We start from the raw sequence: 21,346 nt of genomic DNA, 5'->3' as shown, positions 1-21,346 counted from the left end.
CAAATCTAGTGCTTTTAAGCCTTGGAAATACTGCTACTCCTATTTTTGAGAAAAATTACAAATATCTTTGAGAGTTTGAGAGTGTTCCCATTCTGACCGAGCTAACCATTAAACTAGCTAGGGTCTGAATTACTCAGAGACAAAATGAAATTCCACTCCCTTTGTTTAAGCATGTGCTCCTGCACGTGCAGACAGGCTCATACACAAACACACAGATCATCTACTGACTCCATTAGATATTCTGAACATAGAATTAGAGCCGTGATGTTTTTAGATCTGCATTTACCACTATGATTTGAAACCGCAAGAGTTGCAAAATAGGAATATGTCTGAGACTAGACCATCTGTGCTTTCAATTACCAAAAAGGAATTCAGAGTTTGGATGTGTTCCATAGATATGCAGGGGGAAAAGTTTCTGACTTGGTATAGGCTCCACAGAGCTGTCAGAATCTAAAAGTCTCATTCCAGTATGGGGTTTTCATGTGTGTGTTTGCTTATCTATTGGGTTTTTGTGGATGGTCAGCTTAGACATAGTTCACCATGGTTCAGCCTTTTGAAAGGAGTCATAAGAAATAAGCTTTTCTTGTTGGGAGGGGGTGTAGGAGGCTGTATTATAATAATAACGTAAAGACCTGCAACCCAAGGGGTGGAGATGCACTCTTGCGTAAAGCACTTTATTTCTAGTGCTCATGTGGACTCAGGAGTTCATTTCAGAAGTACTGTGGCCCCAAATAGAGGAGTTAAGTTCTTCTCTCACTTTCTTTCTCATTAAGCTCCTACCACCCCAGGATCAAACTCTGGAAACAATTTTTAAAACAGACCTTAGGTTTGGCTTGTGTTTAGGGTTTCCTCGGAAAGGATTGAAGATCCCCTCTAGAAAGACACTCAATGTACAAATAGATGAGGTTACATTATAGCAATTTTATCTTCCACCACAAAACAATGCTTAAACATAAATGACTCACTAGTACACATGGACCAGGGGTGGGGAACTTGTGGCCTTGATGCCACGTGTGGCCCTGTAGGTCCTCAAGTGGGGCCCTTTGATTGAATCCAAACTTCACTGAACAAATCCCCTTAATAAAAGGGTTTGTTCTGTAAAACTTGGACTCAGTCAAAAGGCTGTACCCAAAGACCTAGGAGGTCACATGTGGCTTTAAGACTGCAGGTTCCCCACCCCCAACATGGACAAATACTTAAAGCATGATACAAATAACAGGCTCTTCATTTTGACTTTGTATCTGCTGTCCAAAATATTCACTCGGGTCCATATATTCTGATCAGCTTTGCATTCATAACTCATTTTCCTGTCAATGGTCATCTTCCCCTGTGAGAAGCAGTTTCAGAGGCCACACCCGAGGAACCTAGGAACTCCAGAGGCAGCATCAGACTCAAAATGTCCATCACTCGTGATCATTATTCAGCCACCCATGCCCAGGAAAGAGAACACAAAGCAGAAAATGCCTCCAGGGCCTTGAGATCCAGCCTCACTCTCTTTACATGGTACATGTTTTTGCTGACATGTATGAGCAGAAACCTTATATAACTGATTGGTGGGGATCCATTCCCCCTTATAGAAAGTCCAAGGGAGAGGCTTTAATAGACCTAGTCATTCCTTTTAAAGTCAACTGAATGGACCACACTTCCTGACTTAGAGGCCAAACTTTGAGGTATCCCATAGTTTCAGAAATTGGAGACTGGGGGTGGGCATACAGATGTACATAGAGATCAACCAGAAGACTCTAATGTACATGCTTTTTATCAAGGGGTCTCCTGGAAGCAGCCAGGGAGAAGACCTATCCTCATATATGCTCCATGGTAGTGGTCACCATTATGTAATAGCTCACATTTAATTAAGATCACAGCCATCATCTAGCCCAAGCCTCTTATTTTTACTAATAAGGATCTTTCACAATCTAGGGGGTGTGTCAGATTGCATCTAGCTTTACTTCCTTTCTCTAACATATAATTTGAGATGAAGTGGTCATTTCTCTCCAAAGCTCCTATCCTTTCCATCCTATTGTAGCATATGTTCTAGGCTCAGTTTCTTATCCCCCACTCACACTGGTAGTCTAGATCTGTAGAGGGCAACATCTTACCTTGGGGCTCTAGGGGATGATGAGGGACTGAGATGGTGTTTTTCTCTAATTCTGTATCTCATGAACCAATGTGCTTCCCCCATAATCAGTTGTAAGTTATCCAGTCAATTTTAATTATCTTTAAAAACATATTTACTAAGATGATAAACTAAAAACTCTTGGTACAAAACTTTCTTATCAGTAGTGCAGGGGAAAGAGGGCTATAGCTTAGAGTGGATGTAACAAAGGGGGTAACTCATAACTCAGACTCATTTTGCTGAAATCCCTTTTCTCTCCCTTACAGTTTCTTCATGAAGTTCCTTTTAGTTCTGTTGGGCTCCTTGGCAAATCCTGAAGCTGTCTTTCCTCAGCGTATTTAGTTGTCTTCAACTCCCAATGCAGACACTGCAACCAGACACTGCTCTTCTAGGGATGCTGCTAGGATGCTAAGGAAATTTTCAAATCCTCTGATCAAAGATAGGAGAAAGGAGAGCAAGGTTCTTCTCTCCTAGTTCTTCCCTTCTCTGCATTTCCTTCTTAGTATCTGGGGAGGAATGGCTTCCACCACTAAACTGGCTAGATAGCTGAACAGCAAGTTCCATACTGACTTGCTGTTTTATAAAAGATTCATGGTGCATAATGAAGTTTAATGATTTTGATTAAAAAATCGTGACTCTTTAATGAAATGATTCAATATCATGATTTATTGTGATTCAGTAAAGATGTTGATACTTGACAAGGCAGATAGAGTGTCTTGTTAGTTAATTTAAGTGTGCTGGGGTGATCATTTGGTTGACTCAATCAACCCCTACCCTTCTATCAGCAGCTAGTTCCTTATTGTTGGCAACAATAAGATCAAGAATAGATGTTCCTCTTGTTGGTTCCTCCAATGTTCAAAGAATGAAATCGTTATTAAGGAAGTAACACAATTGTTAGCTGTTCTGATTTTAAGAGAGAACTCCAGTAGATTCTGGATAAATGAAGTACTCTCTCCTTTCCTCTCATACTATACAACTACATCCTATCTCCACAGGAGATTTGTGATCCGTAATCGATTTCCCAAACTCCTCATCAATTTCGTCTTTTGGTCCGTGTAGATAGACAGTAGTATACTCTGATGCCATATTATCTATGGTTCTGCCAAAGTTATTTTTTATCTAAATGTTTTCTAAAATACTTCCCTGCTCTGGTCCCTGTGTTTCTTCATGGGTCTATCTTCCAACACCACCCACCCCAACCTTCCCTGTTTCTTTTTCATAACATAAAATCATATTCTAGTCATGGGATGTCATCCTCTCCAGTTTCAGTGATACTTACAAGTCAACTTGGCTTCATATTAGGCTAAATAGTCCACTTTTCTTCCCTTTGTACCTATATGCATATACTTTTGAGGAGATAGATTTTATTGCTTCCTCTTTCCTTTGATTTAACCTACCATAAAGCTTTTGTTTTTTCTATTGTTATCCTTCCTACTTTCATCTACTGTCTATGGCAAAGGTATTTAACTTTTTTGTATTCTGGACTGCTTTGGAAGTCTAGTGAAACCTATGGGCACCTTCTCATTAATGTTTGTTGCCTATATTTACAATTGAAGGACATACTATATTCCAGTTAGAGATTAGTGAAAATTAAGATATATTTTTCCCTGTTTCCCCCTATTTTCTCTATTTTTAGACCCCCTGAAATCCATCCATAGAAGGAACCTAAGTTAAGAACCTTTGGTCTATGATATCTAGTTTGGTTGATATACACATGGAGTTTATACTATCCCCTTTCTTTTCAGTTTAAAGCCCTGTTTATTAAATTTGAAAGAGTCCAGCTAAATATATTCTTGCAAGCTCTTGTGTGGTGCCCTCTGTTCCTGGTCAGGAACCTGGCATTGACATATTTTAAAGCGTTTTCCAGAAATGCCAACCACATTCTTAGATACTCTCCCAAATCGCCTGTTCATTTCACAAATTTCTCTTTCTCTTCTGAATCTCTTGCCTTCCACAGGCAGCAGTGATGAAAGTGCCACCTGTGTCTCTCCTATCTCCAGTTTCTTGCTCAAGATATCTAAGTCCTTAGCAATGTTTTCTGGATTCCTTCAGTATTGTCACTGAATTTCTGGATTATATCTTAAAGTATTAGGTCAATAATTCTCCTCTTTAAAGGTAATTATGAGAACTTACATTAAATTTTGTGAATAGGCATGGGAACATTCAACTCAACAGGGGAAAGGGATATTTAATTCTAATAAATAATATCTAGTGAATGCTTTTCCAACTTATAAGAGATCATTAAAGGAGATTATATCAGACTTTTGAAACATCAAAAACAACTGATTATTGAATCAAGTTTATCCATTCAACAAAACATATATTAAGTGCCTGCTTTGTGTGAAGAGTATTGTGTTCTGTGCCCAGAGGCATACAATGATAAGTATAATCAGCATGTCTCTACTTTCAGTCTAGAGATATTTTTGGACAGGCGGGAAGGAGAAGGAGGGAAGGAAGGCATTTACTATGTGCCAGGATCTGTGCTAATCACTTTACCAACATTATCTCATTTGATCCTCGCAACAAACCTAAAAGGTAGCCTCTGCTATTATTCCCATCTTATGGTTGGGGAAACTGAGGCATATAGAGATTAAATGACTTGCTCGAGATCATGTGGTTAATAAGTATACAGGGTGAAATTTGAACTCAGGTCTTCTTGATTCCAGACCAGAGCTATATCTACTGTACCACCTCTCTGCCTCAAGGAGGCAGATGGATGGGTGTTTAATAGTAAATTCCTTTTTTCCCTTGGTATGATTCATATTAGAATATCCATTTCTTTCATCCAGTGCTTCCCTACATTTGTAAATATTGACTTCATTAGAGGTATTTTTTCCCCAGGGATAACTGATACTTTGTATTTCAACCCGTGTTTAAGTTTCCAAATATAGGGGCAGCTAGAGTAGAGCACTGACTCTGGAGTTAGGAGGACCTGAGTTCAAATCCAACCTCAGACACTTGACACACTTACTAGCTGTGTGACCTTGGGCAAGTCACTTAACCCTAATTGCCCTACCTTCTCCCCCCAAAAAAACCCAGAAAAATAAAAATAAATAAATAAAGTTTCCAAATGTTTTTGCTATTTCACTTGCACCTCACAACAATCTGTAATAATTATGGTGCCCACTTTACAGATGGAGAAATTGAAGCATAGTTGAAAAAGCTGAAGCTCCAATAGATGTGACTGACTAGAGAATAAGTGGCTTAGCCAGGACTCAAATGAAGGTCTTCTGACTGCTCGCCAGAAGCCATCATCAAAGTAAAACTTCATCTGATAGAGGAATGCATGATAGCATCTAACCAGTAGAGTGGGCTATGGATCAAGCAGCAGACACCCAGGGACACCAAGAAAGAGACAGAAGGAACTTGGTGAGGCATAAAATGAGGAAAGACTATTAAAATTAAGTTAGATCTTTCCTATTTTTGCACACTTTCCTCAAATCTCATGACCTAAATTGGTTCAGCAGAAACCTAATCCAAAAGATAAAGACATGTATAAATAATTCCTTCTCTTTGTACAAGGCTTTACAATTTTAAAGAACTTTAAATCCATTATCTCATCTGATCTTCTCAAGAACCCTGTGTAAGATAGGCAGGGAAGTTATTTGTATCTATTTTACAAATGTGGAAGCTGAGGCTCAGAGAGATTAAATAGAATCACAGACTATGAGAACAGAAAGTGGCCTTAGATGCGATTCGGTTCAAGAAACGTTTATCCTTTGCCTACTATGTGAATGAATGGATGAAAAAGCATTTGTTAAACACTGATTTTGTGCAAAGCAGTGTATTAAGCAGCGGGATTACAAATAGAGAATCTAGATGGCCCATATTCTTAAAAAGCTCACATTTTAAAGCAGAAGACAACACATACAGAAAGTGTTAACTGAAAATCCCACAGAAAGGACTAAGGCCATATGCTAAGCCCTGCAGATGTACAGATAAAAAGTGACCACGCCTCTGACTTCAAGGACCTTAAAGTCTAGTGAAGGGATAAGACCTGTGCACAGATAAGTATGGAATAAAGTGACTTGTAATAAAGGCAAAGAAGAAATCTGGACAATGTGCTTTAAAAAAAAAAAACATGAGAAGGGAAAGAATATTTTAAGCTAAAGAAATCAATATAGGCTTCTTAGAGGAGACAATACTTGAGTTTGGTCTTGAAGGATGAGAAAGATTTCAACAGGAAGAGGTGAGTAGGGATCGCATTAGTCTAAATGAATGATAGAGGGCAGGAAGGAGATGGGAGAATGAATGAAAAAGTGAGTTTGGCTGGAACAAGAAGTATCTAAGGGAGGAATAATACAAAATAAGCTTGGAGATTGGTTGGTCCAACCCATTCATTTTGTAGATGAGGAAACAGGACACGGAGATTAAATGACTTTCCTGAGATCACATAATTAGTGAGTAGCAGAGTTAGGACTGGAGCCCTGATGTTAGGAACTATTTCATTTTTATTTTTGTACTCTCAGCACCTAGTAGGTGCTTAGCAAATATTAATTGAATTGAACCACAAGAACTTCTGAGTCTAAATTCAGTGTTCTTGCCACTAAGACATTTTAACTCTCAATGGAAGATACTATTTGTGTAATAGTGTAGCAAAATAATGAGGTGGCATAGTGAACAGAGTCAGGGGCGGGGGTGGGGGGAGGAAGTCCTGGAGGCAGGAAGACTCATCTTTGACCTCAGATACTTACTAGCTGTGAGACCCTGGGAATGTTACCTAACCCTGCTTACCTTTTTTCATCTATAAAATGAGCTGGAGAAGGAAATAGCAACAACAAGCAATAGTGGAACATTCTGAGTTTCCCTCTATCCCTCACCTCCATGTGAGAGCCTCAAAGCTTGACTCCTAGCACCCTTTGGTGGTTTCTACTGCCCCCAACTTCTCTTCTGGGCCCCATCTGGTTTTCTATTACTATAACTAGGGAAATTTACAAGTATTTAAAATAACCAACATTTTCCCCCAGAAATGACCTACATAAAACAAGAAGCATTGATAAAATTTATTTCTTAAGTTTAAAAAAAGTATGGGAGGGGAATATACAGACGTTACAATTTTTAAAATGGGTAGAATTTGCCCTGAACTTCAATGCAGATCTCAATAAAACAAGACTTTGAACATTCTCAGTTCCCTCCCCTCCTTTCATTGACTAACTGTCTTTCTCTTAGTTCATTTCCATAGAATCAGAAGCTTCCTGTTCTCTCTCATTTCTGGTTCTCATTTCTCATGCAATTAAATCATCCTCATGATAAAAGAAGTTTAAACTTAGCCTCTTGAAATGGGAAGATCTGCCAGCCTACCTAGCAGTCCACATGCTAGTCAATGTACTGCCAATCAACTAGTCATTTACTGGTTGACACGACAGAAGTGATCCCTACGTGTTATGTTTTAGAATCAAATATCATTTTCCTCTAATGAATTAAACATACTCACATATCGTCTCATTTGATGCTCTTAATAACTTTGTGAGGTTGGCACTACATCTACTATTGTCCACATGTTGCAGATAATGAAAATTAAACTAAGAGAGATTAAGTGATTAGCCCATGGTCTCAACCAGACGTGGGATTTGAACCCTATGTCTCCAGGTCACCACATTGCCCTATTCTCAAATAATCCACTTACTAATCTTTTGGAAGTTTTGTTCTTCAGAACAGATATCTCTAAATCTTCTCTATGCCTCTCTTGCCTGGAACCAGGCTACCACTCAGTCAGTTGCTCACTCAGTTAACTACCATTTATTAAGTGCCTTCTACATCCTAGGTACTGTGCTAAGTACTGGGGATACAAAGAAAGGCAAAAAACAAAACAAAACAAAAACAAAAAAGACCCTCTTCTGATCCATTTCCAGTATATATTTCATGTTGTCTCACTTTCGAGCTCTCCTTTACATTTAGATGTAAATTGCTTGAGGGCAGTGACTCTTTAGTTTGTCTCCCAGAAGAACTTGATAAATGTTTTCTCATTCACTCATATGGCATAATCAATCAACCAACAAATGTTTATTAAATGACTTGGCAAGGCACAGTAGATACAAATACAAAACCAAACAAACAACCACAACATCGAAAACAACAATACTGAAAATAGCCTTCAAGTAGCTAACATTCTACTAGGGGAAAAAATCATATAGTCCTATTTGTAAAGTACAAGGCAATATGGGGAGAAGCAGAAGCAGCTTGCAGGATCAGAAAAGGAAGTGGTATTTGAGCAGAACTTCTAAGAAAGTTAAGGGTTCTACAAATGAGAGATGAAGGAGACGTTCATTCCACTTATGAGAAACAGCCTATGCAAAGACAAAAAGATGGAAGATAGAATGTCATGTCTTGGAAATAACAAGGACAGTTTTCTTGGATGACAGAGGCTGTGAAGGGGCATAATTTATAATAAGGCCGTTAAGGTAGGCTGGTGACAGCTTGCAAAGGGCTTCAAATACCAGAGATATTTGTAGTCTATGCTAGGAGATAATAGGGCTTCACTGGTAAATGTTTAACAATTGTCTTTATGTTAGATACACTTTTAAGTTTGATCTGCCTCATTAGCATTTTCTCTGTGGCTTTCTTAAGTCTAGAAAATCAACCAAACAATGAATTAAGCCTTGATTTGTAGCAATTCCCAAGGTGTAAATGCTCCTGTTGACAAATTATCAATCAGCTAGCCAGTTAGAGCTGCCTCCAGCACACCTGATAAGAAGGCACTGGAAGCTTTGGAGCAGGAAAGTGATGTAGTTACATCTGTGCTTTAGGAATATTACATTAGCCCCTTTGTAAAGGATGAATTGGAAAAGGGAAGGGTCATGCAGTGGGTCTAATTTTGAGTCTATTGAAATAGTATGAGTAAGAGGTGATGAGGGTGTTGGCATATATGGCTGCAAAGAAGGAAATGGATATGAAGCATGTTATAGAGATAGAATTGCCAAGTCTTGGCCATTGATTAGATATAGGTTTGAAAAGGTAAGTGAAGAGTTGACTGAGATTGATTGCAAATCTTTGTTACTGGAAGGATTGTAGTATCCCCTAACCGAAATAGAGGAGTTAGGAGAGAGAAAATGGTTCTGAGCAAAAGAGAATGAATTCTGTTTTCTACATATTGAGTGAGATGCCTACAGAACATACATTTTGAAGTGTTTGATGAGCAGTTGGTGATACAGGACCGGAGCTCAAGGGATAGGGAGGTAGGTAGGTGCTGGAGTCATCTCTATAGATATGATTACTGAACCTGTGGGAACCCAAGGACCTCAAGGAAAAAAGTATAGAGTAATGAAGAAAAGATCTTAGGTCAGTTCCTTGGGGTGCCATGATTAGGGGATGTGGTCTGGATTATGATCCAGAAAAAGAGACTAAGAAGGAGCTGTCGGATGGGAAGAAAGAGGAAAAGAAGAGAGAACAGTATTAGGAAAACCAAGGGGTATCCAGGAGAAAAGAGTGGTCAACAACGGTAAATACTGCAGAGAGTTCAAGAAAGGCTTAAGAACTAAGGAAAGGCCAGTGGTTATCCCTGCTAAAGATAGATGGTCTCCAGTTTTATCAGACTTCTTTGTAAAATATGGTACCTAGAACTGACCACTATAATCCAATTGTCATTTCTCCAGGGCAGAGGAGATCAAAGACTTTATCACCACGCTAGCTCTGACACCATACCTCTTTTAGAGTAGTTTTTCTGCATTAGCGTCTTCATTATGATATCATCTAGCCCACACGGACTCATATCAAGTCTACTAAAATGCCCAGATCTTTTTCAGATGAATTGCTTTCAAAAAAGCCACACATCCCTAGTCTAGACAATAGGGACTTTCAGGTCCCTTTCAGCCCTAATAATATTCTGTAATTGTGCTTTTTGGGGGCGTGTTGGAAATGGAGAACTCACTTTGGAGAACAGTGAAGTGTGGTGTGAGCTAGAAGTAGGAATAGGTTGTACTCCTTGGTGGTTCTTCCTATTACTTCTATTCTTGTTTCTGAACGTTTCCCTCATATGATGCCAAGTTTTTAAAAATAAGCTCAGGGAAAGGGCCGGCTGCAAGGCAACATGAACAGTGAATAAATTAAGTCTGGAAAATGCAAATGCATTACGCTAGTCATTTTTACCCTTATTCGTTACAGCATCTCCAAAGACAGTACATGTTGATCAGAAAAAAAACAGTTGTACATGAAGGAATCAGGTCATAGGTGATGCCATCTGAAAAGCTTTTAAAAAGATTTCCTCCTAAAGATTTCGATCACTCTGGTCAAGATTATGTTTTGATCCTAGCAGCAGGCTCTAAACAATGATGATTTTGGAAAGAGGCAGTATGATGCAAGCAGCACAGGGCTAAGAGTCAGAAGGATCTGACTTTGGTCTGGATTCCATCACCAATTCTCTGTCTATTCTCGGGTGATTTAACCTTCCTCAACCTCAGTTTCCCTCTCTGTAAAATGAATGGAATGGTCAAGAAGATCTCTGAAATGCCTCCCAGCTCTGATATTCAAAAGGTCTGTGTTTTAAGTTGGCAAATTTTTGTCTCCAATTTTTCCTGCCTCCCCATAGCTATAGCCTTCTCTCCCATGTCTCCAGCCCTCTTCACTTACATGCACAATAAAGGGCAACATATTCATGCTGCCCAGGAGGACTTCCTATCATAGAGGAAACAATTATGCAACCTTGAGCAAGTCGCTTCTCTCCAGGTCTCAGTTTCTTTATCTATGAAATAAAAGATTAGGACTACATGATTTCTAAGGGCCCATCTAGTTCTGACATCCTACATGATGTGTCGCAAAAGTCTTAGCCCAGTTTCTGCACTAAGACTTTTGGGACACCTCAGATTATATACTCTAAAGTGCTTTCCAGCTCTGACACGTGTTTAAAAGATCCTTTCAGGTTTAACCTTCTATACTCTAAGGTCCTTTCTAGCTCTAGCACTCTATTTTTGATTGTACTTGTTCTAAGGTTTCTTCTAGCTCATTCTATTTTCTATGTTGTAATATTCTATATTTTGAGATCCCTTTTGACTTTGGCAGTATGAGTTCTACGATGAATGCATTTCACCCTAAGGGATTAGTACTTAATGTGTTGAGGTAGGTGACTCAGTGGGTAGAGTGCCAGGCCTGGAATCAGAAATTCTGATCTTCCTGAGTTCAAATCTGGCCTCAGATACTTATTAGCTGTGTGACTTCACCGTGTTTGCCTCAGTTTTCTCATCTGTAAAATGAGCTGGAGAAGGAAATGGCAAATCACTCTAGTATCTCTGCCAAGAAAACCCCGCAATGGGATCATGAAGAGTCAGATATGACTAAAAAAGGACTGAATAACAAAAACAAAAGGAGGAGGAGGAGGATAAAGTACTATTTAATTCAAATCTTTAGTATGCCCATTTCAGGTTGGGAGTGCCTTGGAGGCCAGCGAAGGGAGGTGGGAAGGGAAAGTTCTTACATCAATTATACCACATGGACAGCCTCAATGGATCAGGCCATCTCTGAGTGTACTCTGAATAAAAGAAAAAATGTTCATTTCAGTCCAGGACTCTTGCCTACTGTACACCAATCTCACCCCACTGTTTCTTCTTCCCATTAGTTGCCCTCAGTAGCCTTGAATACAAGACCCCTCATTCCATTATTAGCATGGCCCTTGCCCTCTGCTTTCCTGAAGCCCACACACATGCCTTCACTTAGAGAGCTAAAATGGAACATCTGACTATTAACTGAGAAGGAAACTTGAAAGAGTGCTTGCAGTTCTTGGCACTGTCTTTGGGTAGAGTTCTTAGAACTGCCCTTGGGCTTGGTCCTATAATAAGGTTGTGGCTTCCATCTTCCCTAGAAACAGCCAGAGCCCACACCTGAACAAAGCAGGAGCTGTCTCTGTGGGACGCCTATAATCTCAAAATAAATGTTCAAGAATTGGCTGCCTTCAGAGGGCTGTAATTACACGTGGCAGATGATTCTAGGATGTGGCCAGGCACCAAAGATAGAGCCTCCATTGCTACAATCAAGTTGCCCTCCTAGGGCCCTTTAGAGAAAGTGTGTCCCAAAAGAAAGAAAATCCAAATTCACTAAATATATTAACTAGGAAAAGAATGACCATGTTACCAAAAAAAGACCATTTCGTTTATAGAGAGGTTCAATTCTGGGTTCTTTGATAACATAGTAGTCTCCCAGATATATGTTATATATGTGATTCTGCTGACACAAATTCTGTTTACACATAACTTACTCAAGAAAATATCTGTTATAGGAGACTAGGCATGGTTACCCTGTAATGAATCCCACTACCACTCTATCCTATTGCCCCTCAGAGGTAGCACTATTCCATTTCAATAAGGCTGAGAATCAAATGAAGGAACCCAAAAATGGAATTTTGGTTCTGGTCCTGGATTACCACTAACTAGCAGTAAGTGACAGGGCCAGTACTTAAACCCACTGACTCATAGTCATAGCTACATTTTTCTTTTATTTTATTTTTTGTGCATCAATGGGAGGCTGAAGAGGTGAGAAAAAAGTTCACTACAGCTCCAGCCCCCAATATGATCATATCCTATTTCCTATTTCTATCATCATCCACGTCATCATCATTATGGTTTTTGTTATTAGTGCTATCTGCAAGCTAGAGATGGGTAGATAGGGACTTGACATCAGAGGCAGGAAAACCTGGGGGTCAAGTCTGTTTTTGTTGTTCAGTTGATTCAGTCATATCCAATTCCTTGTGATGCCATTTCAGGTTTTCTTGGAGTGGTTTGCCATTTGCTTCTCCAGCTCATTTGTAAGATGAGAAAACTGAGGTAAGCAAGCTTAAGTGACTTGCCCAGGGTCGCACAGCTGAGAAGTGTCTGAGGCCAGATTTTAACTAAGGAAATGAGTCTTCCTGATTCCAAGCCTAGCCCTGGAATCAACTATTCCATCTAGTTTCTCTGGGGTCAAGTCTAATCTCTGTTGCGTGACCCTGGGCAAATCATGTACCCTTTCATCACTCTTTCTCAGCTTCCTATCTTCGTAGGCAGAAGCAGCTTCTTCTCTAGGTGTTCCATATACCAACGAAGTCCCCTTCTGGTTTAAAACAACAACAATGACAACTGGTAGCTAAGTGGTACAGGGAATAGAGTGCTGGGCCTAAAATAGGAAGTCTTATCTTCCTGAATTCAAATCTGGCCTCAGACACTTACAAGCTGTGTGACCCTGGGCAAGTCACTTCACCTTGTTTGCTTTAGTTTCCTCATCTGTAAAATGAGCTGGAGAAGGAAATGGTGAAGCACACCAGTACTTTTGTCAAGAAAACCCCAGATGGGGTCCCAAAGATTAGGACATGACTGAACAAACAACTATTTGCTACCTAGGTTATTCATACTGAGTTGGCTGGCCCAAGAAAAAAAAATTGTCTTGTAATCATCCTACTTCTCTCTACTGTTGATATTATCCTGATTCTAGCTTTCTCCTGCCTCTGTTGCCTGCTGCCTACACTGGTAGAAGGAGTTGACTACAGAAGATTCCATCCTAATCCCTACCTCTTTCCACAAAGCTAATAAATGGCAGCACCAGAACTCAAATTCAGATCTTTATTCTACAAATACAGTTTGCTTATACCACGTTTGTCTCAAAGGAATGAGGCATAGGTGGAGGAATAAGGCTGAAGACATAAGGCCTTCTTTCTGGCCTTGTGACTGATGTGGGGTGGCTAGATTTCAATGTCAGTTGAGAAACTCACCATTGGCAGTATTAGAGCTAGAAGGAACCTTATTTCTAGCCCAATCCCCTCATTTCTCAAATGAGGAAACTGAAACCTCCAAAGTCAACAACAAATGAGAGAGAATAAGGGATTTGCCCAAGGTCAGAAAATCCACAAAATCCACATGAGTAACAGAGCCCATGCTGAAAGGCAGGTCTCTTTATTCCTCACGTAGGGTTCTTTCCACTGGACGTGCTCTAGTTACCCTTCAGTAATAATCATCTCCCCTAGACATCAACTTAGAGCCAATCCCAGGCTAAGTTCTTTATTTTAAGGCCATAATTGGCAATCTGACATCCTACGTGCTGAAATGGAAACACCACTGGCTCTCCATCCTGAGCCAAAATTGCAGTGTGATCGTCATCTCAAAATAGGTAGCTTGGTTCGGTCCTCCTTCAGAAATCCCTTTTGACCTTACAGTAGAAATGAATAATTGCAGTGGACGTTTAAGAAAACAAAAACAAAACAAAAGATAGGTCATGGGATGTAAGTCTGGAACATGCGATAGAAATCTGGCAGGCAAGATGTCAGGGTAATGTCCTCAGCATTAAGTCCTCAGAGAACCCAGATGATCAGAGAAATGCTGTACAAAGCTCTAGCTAACATCAGTGGGACCACATGCCCAAGGGGACTGGAGCCCTCTCTTACCAACCTGAGAAAGCCTATTGTTAAATTTTCATTGTCATTAGACCTTGGTAATCAGGGCTTAATTAGTTTTTTTGTTGTTTTGTCTAGACTTATGAAAGTAATAAAGAAAATGTTAATAATACAGATCATATTGAAAAGTGTGTTGTAGCTGTATTTTATATATAATGGAAAGTTGGTTGTTAAGCATTTATCGACACACCCCTGATTCACAGGAATTCTCTTTCTTGAAGGCACTACCTCTAAGGAACAGAGACTCAGGGTGCAAAGATCTGTCTCCTGGCATGTCTCTCCATTGTTATCCTCTCTGTTACTTCCCAACTAACAGGCCACAGTCTCTCTCTGGTGTTTGTTTTTATCTAGTTATCTAGTTTTCCTCTTGGTCCCTAGTTTCACAGTGGATAGAGCCCTGGGTTAGGAATCAGGAAGACTCTCATCCTTATGAGTTCAAATCTGGCCTCCAACAATTACTAGCTGTGTGACCATGACCAAGTCACTTAATCCTGTTTGCCTCAGGTCCTCCTCTATAAAATGAGCTGAAGGAAATGGCAAACCACTCTAGTATCTTTGCCAAGAAAACCCCAAACGGGGTCATGAAGAGTTGGACAGAACGACCGTTTTTTTTTCTAATTCAGTGGTTCTTCAATTTTTTGTCATGGACCCCTTTGGCAGTCTCGTAAATCTTATGGATAGACCCCTTCTCAGAATAATGTTTTTAAAAACATAAAATAAAAATACATAGGATCCCATGTTTGTGGGCCCTCAGTTAAGAACTCACTTTCTCATCAGAGTCCTTCCTCAGCCCTTCTGAATTTCCTATGTTGAAGGAGATCAGCACCCAGTGTCTGGTGCCATCTTACCCTGCTACATACACCTGTACATGACTATGCCCCCTTTACAGGAGACTGGGCATTCTGAGATCTATGGCCATGTTATATCACTGGGAGAATCTTGCAAAGAGTTAATTAAATGTGAGCTGTTAGTATTCCTGATGACATTTTCCTCATCTTCTTGGGGTTAAAAAGATGGGCTTTTATGGCAGCAAGCAGATAAGGAGAATATAACCAGGAATACTGATAGTCCACATTTACATAACTCTTTATGCTTTGCAAACATGCTATGAGGTAGACAGGTGATGTATTATTGTGTTGTTGCTTCAGTTCTGTCCAATTCTCTGTGGCCCGATTTGGGGTTTTCTTGGCAAAGATGCTGGAGTGGTCTGCCATTTCCTTCTCCAGCTCATTTTACAGATGAGGAAACTGAGGCAAACAAGGTGAAGTGACTCGCCCAGGGGTACACAGCTAGGAAGTGTTTGAGGCCAGATTCAAATGCAGGTACTCCTGACTCCAGAGCCAGCACTCTATCCATTGTGCCTCCTAGCTGCTCTGAAATATTATTAGCCCCATTTTAGGGATAAGGAAACTAAGGCTCAGAGGGATTGTGGGACTCACCCAGAATCACTTGTCCACTAGTAAGGGATAGAGCTGGGTCTTGGACCTGATCAGTTCCCTTTCTACCATACCACCCTGCAGTTTGCTTATGTCTTCAGGTAGAACACACTAATCTCTTATTCTCTAGGAACAAGTTAAGTCAACTAGCATTTGTTAAGTGTCTACTATGTACCAATCTCTGTGCCTTATAAGTCCTGAGGATACAAAGAAATACAAAAAAATCAAAACAAAGCAAAACCAACTGGTTCCTGCTCTCAAAGAGCTCAAAGTCTAACAGATGAATATTAAAGTGAAATACATGTCCTGCCTTCCCTCTAAGTTATTTTTATGTCCCAAGCGATTATAATCAGAGGGATGGGTTGATTCAAGTTTCTGTATTTGTTAATGCATGCTTGTTTGTCTTTTGTGTTCTTTTCACATTGAGAACTGAAACAAAGTTGAGCTATTTTGATCTTTAGTGATATTTATGGACAATATGTCCTAGGTGACCGAAAAGTCAAAGTGGCTGATAAAAACTGAGGCCTGGAAAGGGAATCAGAATAATATACTAGTGCCCTTTCAGGGAATACATTGTTCATAAAAGTAGTAGTAGTTGTTGTAATAATGATTTAGATTTTGATAATACTGCATTTTCAAAGTGCTAGACACATATTAGCTCAGTTGATCCTCATCACATCCCTGTGAGATAGGAAGGGTAACTTTCACAAAATCACTGAAATCTACAATTGAAAAGGATTTTAGATTCTAATCCAACTCTTACCTAAAAGAGACCCCACTATAGCATAGCTGGTACTTTTACTTGGAGACCTTTAATTAGGGGGAGACATCTACCTTCTGAAGTAGCCCATCTTACTTTTGAATAGCTCTGGCTATCAGGAAATATTTCCACACATCACACCTAACTCTGCTTCTTTGAAATTTCCACCCATGGCTCTTCTCTGTGTAGCCAAAAAGAACAAATCTAATCCCTCCTCTCTGTTAACAGTCCTTCAAATAGTAGAATACCATTATCATCTCACCCAAGATTCTTCTCTTTCTCACATATCCCCAGTTTCTTCAACCAGTCTTTTTTATAGCAATGACTCAGGGATCTTCATCATTCCAGTTGTCCTCAGGATGCTCTCCAGCTGATCAATACCTTCCTCAACTGTAGCCCCAAAGATTGAACACAATAGTCTAGATATTGTCTGACCATGACAGAAGACAGTGGTTTAATTAGTTTTTTGTTTTGTCTAGACTTATGAAAGTAATAAAGAAAATGTTAATGCTACAGATCATATTGAAAAGTGTGTTGTTTTGCCTCCTTATTCCTGGAAGCTGTGCTTCTCAGGGCAGTCAGAAATCACAATAGCTTTTTTAGCTTTTATTATTGTTCCCGATTTATAGATGAGTTAACTAAGACAACTAGATTGTGCAGTGGATAGGGTGCCACATCTGGAATCAGGGAGACTCTTCCTGAATTCAAATTTGGCCTCAGATACTGGCTAGCTGTGTGACCCTGGGCAAGTCACTTAACCCTGTTTGCCTCAGTTGGAAGTGGTAATCCCCTCTAGTATCTTTGCCAAGAAAACCCCATATGGTGTCACAAAGAGTCAGATAGGACTGAAATGACTGAACAGCTAAGAATCATATTAAATGGAATTCCCAAGGTCACCAAACTAATAACTTGGTGGAGCCAGATTTCAGATTCACGCTTTCTGGTGCTGAATCCAGTGTTGTGTTCACAGCACCATTAAACTAGGTGATATGGTATATGCTTGATTTGGTGGTTTTGGGAGCATTTTTGTCAGTCTGACCATTTTATTGATTCTGAATCCAGTTTTTCATTTTCATTTCATCTTCTCTCTCTCATAGTCTCTTTGGACTCGTGGCAATCCTTGGACGTCTCTTCAGCTCTCATTGATTCATCCATCATGAACTTCGACATAGCCCACATCAGCATCGATGCTTCCAGCAACTTTTCAGCTTCCAGAGACCTCTGCCTGTCAGGTAAGGAAGTCTGCCTTCAGGCTTTTCAGAACATTGACTCTCCAAAGATCTTGGGGTATGACCTCATGGAAGGATCATTTGGGATTCTGAATCTGGCAGAATGATATTTAAGTCACAACTAGGACCAGTCAAGGACTTACACTGACATTTGGGCAGCCAGGAAGCACAATGGATAGACCTATAGTCAGGAAGATTTGAGTTCAAATCCAGCCTCAGCTGGCTACTAGCTTTGTAGCCCTGGCCAAGTCATTTACTCTCCCATCCTCCCTTTCTCCGTTTTAAGAGGAAGATAATGGTATATCACCTACCTCGAGAGGTTGTTGTGAAGACTGAATGAGATAATATCTGTAATGCAAACCTTAATGCATTATGTAAATGCTAATTGCTGGGTGCTGGAGAAGACTTTTGAGAATCCCTTGGACTACAAGGAGATCAAATCAGTCAATACTTAAAGAAATTAATTCAGGCTATTCACTGGAAGGTCAAATACTGAAGCCAAAGCTTAAATACTTTGGCTAGATAATGAAAAGAAAGGAATTATTGGAAAATATCTTGATGTTGGGCAAGATTGAAGGAAAAAGGAGAAGGAGATGACAGAGGATGAGATGGATTGATAGTGTCATGGAAGCAATGAATGAGAGCTTGGACAGACTTGGGGAGATAGTGGAGGATAGAAGGGCCCGGCGTCCATGGGATCACAAAGAGTGTGACATTAGTGAAGGAACAACAACAAACAATTGTTGTTGCTGTTGAAGATGATAGACTTACAGGAAGTTAAAAGACTGATGGATTAACACAAAAGCATGGTTTCCTGCACATTTGAGAGAGGGGGAGAAGAGAGGGTATTTGGACCTATAATTTCACAGGTATAGGGAGTTCACAGTGAGGAAACCCTTTCTACCAAAGCAAGATGACCCTTGCTCTGTACCTTAGAATCTTAGACTCTAGGCTACTACTTAGACTTTGTACCTTAGAGTCAAAAGAGTTGCCTGTGGCCACTTAGAGTTTAAATGACCTGCCTGGGTTTACATAGCCATTCTGTACCAGAAGGAATTGAATCCAGTTTTTTCCTGACTCTGAGACTGGTTCTCCACCTACTCGAGTCGTAATGACAAGCTGCCTCACTGACTTGCATAGCAGGTTTTAATAATATTTATTGAATTGATTTAAATTGAAAACTCCAGCAGGTAATTTTCTTGCAAGGTCCTCTTGCCCGGGTCTAAGTTTCCTGCTCTATAAATGGAGAAAGGCAGACCTTCTTTTGGCCCTAAAATTCTGGATTCTAATATCCCTTCCAGAAGACCTGGAGTTTGGTCCTCACTCTGACCCACACTATCTGCATGACTTTGAGTAAGTCACTTCTGTTCTCAGAGCATCAATTTCTTCCTCCATAAAACCGAGTTTCAGTAAGCCTTGTATGACTCTATTAGCCCCTGAGTCATAGTAGAATATCCTGACCCTTTTCCCCTACCTATGTATTCTTGGTTCAATTTAAGATTTAGCCAAAATATACAAGAGCTTAGTATGTTTATACGATGATTAAAAATGGCATAGGTGATGCATCTGATGATGGACTCCAACATTGTCATGTGTATGTAGTGGGATATATAGCTCTATGTGACATCGGAACAGTCAGAGTAAATTTCAACTTCAACTCACCAAGTATTTGTTAATTACCTACAATATGCAAGACATACGGCACCTTACAGAACCTTAATGGAAATATAATGGAAACATTATTGAGATACAAAGACATTGATCAGAAACAGAATCTCTAATGCATTTAACCATTCCAAGGTTCTAAGGTTAAGTCATCAATATTCTAACATAGCATTTTTGTTGTACGTAAACATACTGTTTACAAATGTAATAGGTTACATCTGTATTGTTATTTACTATTGCCAAAAGCTTTCCTCTCACCAGTCCTGTGAGATAGGGAACAAAAGTAACATCATTTCCATTTTATAACGAAGGAAGTTAACAGAGAGAGAAAATAACTGTGCTTCACACTTGTTTCGCAGTGATAGAAATAGTGCTAGAGATGGAATCTAGGTGAGAGAGCTGATTTTATGAAGGGAATGCTTTCCAAACCTTAAAGTGTTTATGTATGTGTATATATACATATATATTTATTTTACTATTTATGATAATTTAATTATATTTATATTTTATTTATATGAATATAAATCAACATATTTATATTATCAAAACCTGATAATATAATATTTATAAAACATTTATTTTACTTTATTATGTGTATATATTTATATAGAGAAATATGTATATATCACTGTATAGTATAATCTCATATATACTATGTGTTATGTAGCATATAATAGTATTAATATGATAATATTAATGATAGCATACATGTGTGTTATTAATACTATTAATGCCAATTAATAGTATTAATACTGTCAATGCTAATAGTATTAATACTATCATCACTGTCAATCCTATTGTTTTGTAGCAACAGCCAAGGATTTAAGGTCCAAAATGTTGGTTTGATTCTGGTTCCTTCTCATTTATCTACTAGAAGCTGTCTTTCTCTCATTATTCTTTCTTCTTCTCTCCCAGAATGTTACCGGAAGCCAGCCTGCCACATCACAACCCTGGAGGTCCGGCCTGCATCTGTCCGGTGTGTGTTCTATCCAGATACCCAGAGCTGCACGCACAGCCTACAGGGCCACAGTTGCCGGCTCTTGCTCCGGGAGGAGGCCACCTATATTTATAGGAAGAAAGGTAAACTAAGACCTGTGGATTCAGAGGCTTGACTTGAAAGTCCACTGGACAAAGAGCGTGGCTGGCAACAGTAGGGTGGGATGGCATTTTATTGTTAGATGGAAAACCTGACAAACCTGGAGTTCTTTTTTTTTTCCTAAGCACCTGTAGGCAGGGTCAGCCTTATGAAAAAAGTGATACTTAGGAGGTTTTATTTAAAGGGTGACAAGAAGATGTCTCTTCAACTACTGACTAGAATTCAAGGCCATTTACAATCTGACGCCATATCGCTTATGCAGGCTTAATTCACATTACTCCCTTAAGTACTCTTATGTTCTAGCCTCTAGACTACTCTCTAACCTCCATTCTTATCCTATGACCCCATGCCTGGAATAAACTATCTCTGTCTCTACCTGTTGAAGTCTCTTCCTTCTCTTCCACCCTCCTTTACACTTACATCACTCTTTCTTGTCTGATTACTATTTGCATAGGTAGGGGGGATATACATATTTATTTAAGATGCAGTCCTTATCTTCATGAAGTTTTCAGTCTTGTGGAAGGATAATAATATCAATGTTGACCATGATAGCTAGCATTTGTATATCACTTTGAAGTTGGAAAAGTAGCTTTAAAAATATTATCCCATTTTTATCCTTACAACAACCCTGGGAGGTCAGTGCCGTTATTATTCTCATCTTATAGACAAGTAACCTGAGATAGGGGACTTGCACAGGG

At 39.5% G+C, this 21,346-nt stretch overlaps 1 protein-coding gene across 1 annotated transcript in view; it reads left to right on the top strand.

Annotated features, from left to right (window-relative positions):
* The window catches only part of TG (thyroglobulin), a 385,510-nt gene that overhangs the window by 189,573 nt on the left and 174,591 nt on the right, over positions 1-21,346 (top strand). The window contains 2 exon segments of the mRNA XM_036741632.1: positions 17,756-17,890; positions 20,468-20,632. Coding sequence (XP_036597527.1) covers positions 17,756-17,890; positions 20,468-20,632 — 300 coding nt within the window.

The sequence above is a fragment of the Trichosurus vulpecula genome, chromosome 1 (genome assembly GCF_011100635.1).
Source record: "Trichosurus vulpecula isolate mTriVul1 chromosome 1, mTriVul1.pri, whole genome shotgun sequence".
Lineage (NCBI taxonomy): Eukaryota > Metazoa > Chordata > Mammalia > Diprotodontia > Phalangeridae > Trichosurus > Trichosurus vulpecula.
This window is presented reverse-complemented; position numbering and strand designations above follow the sequence as displayed.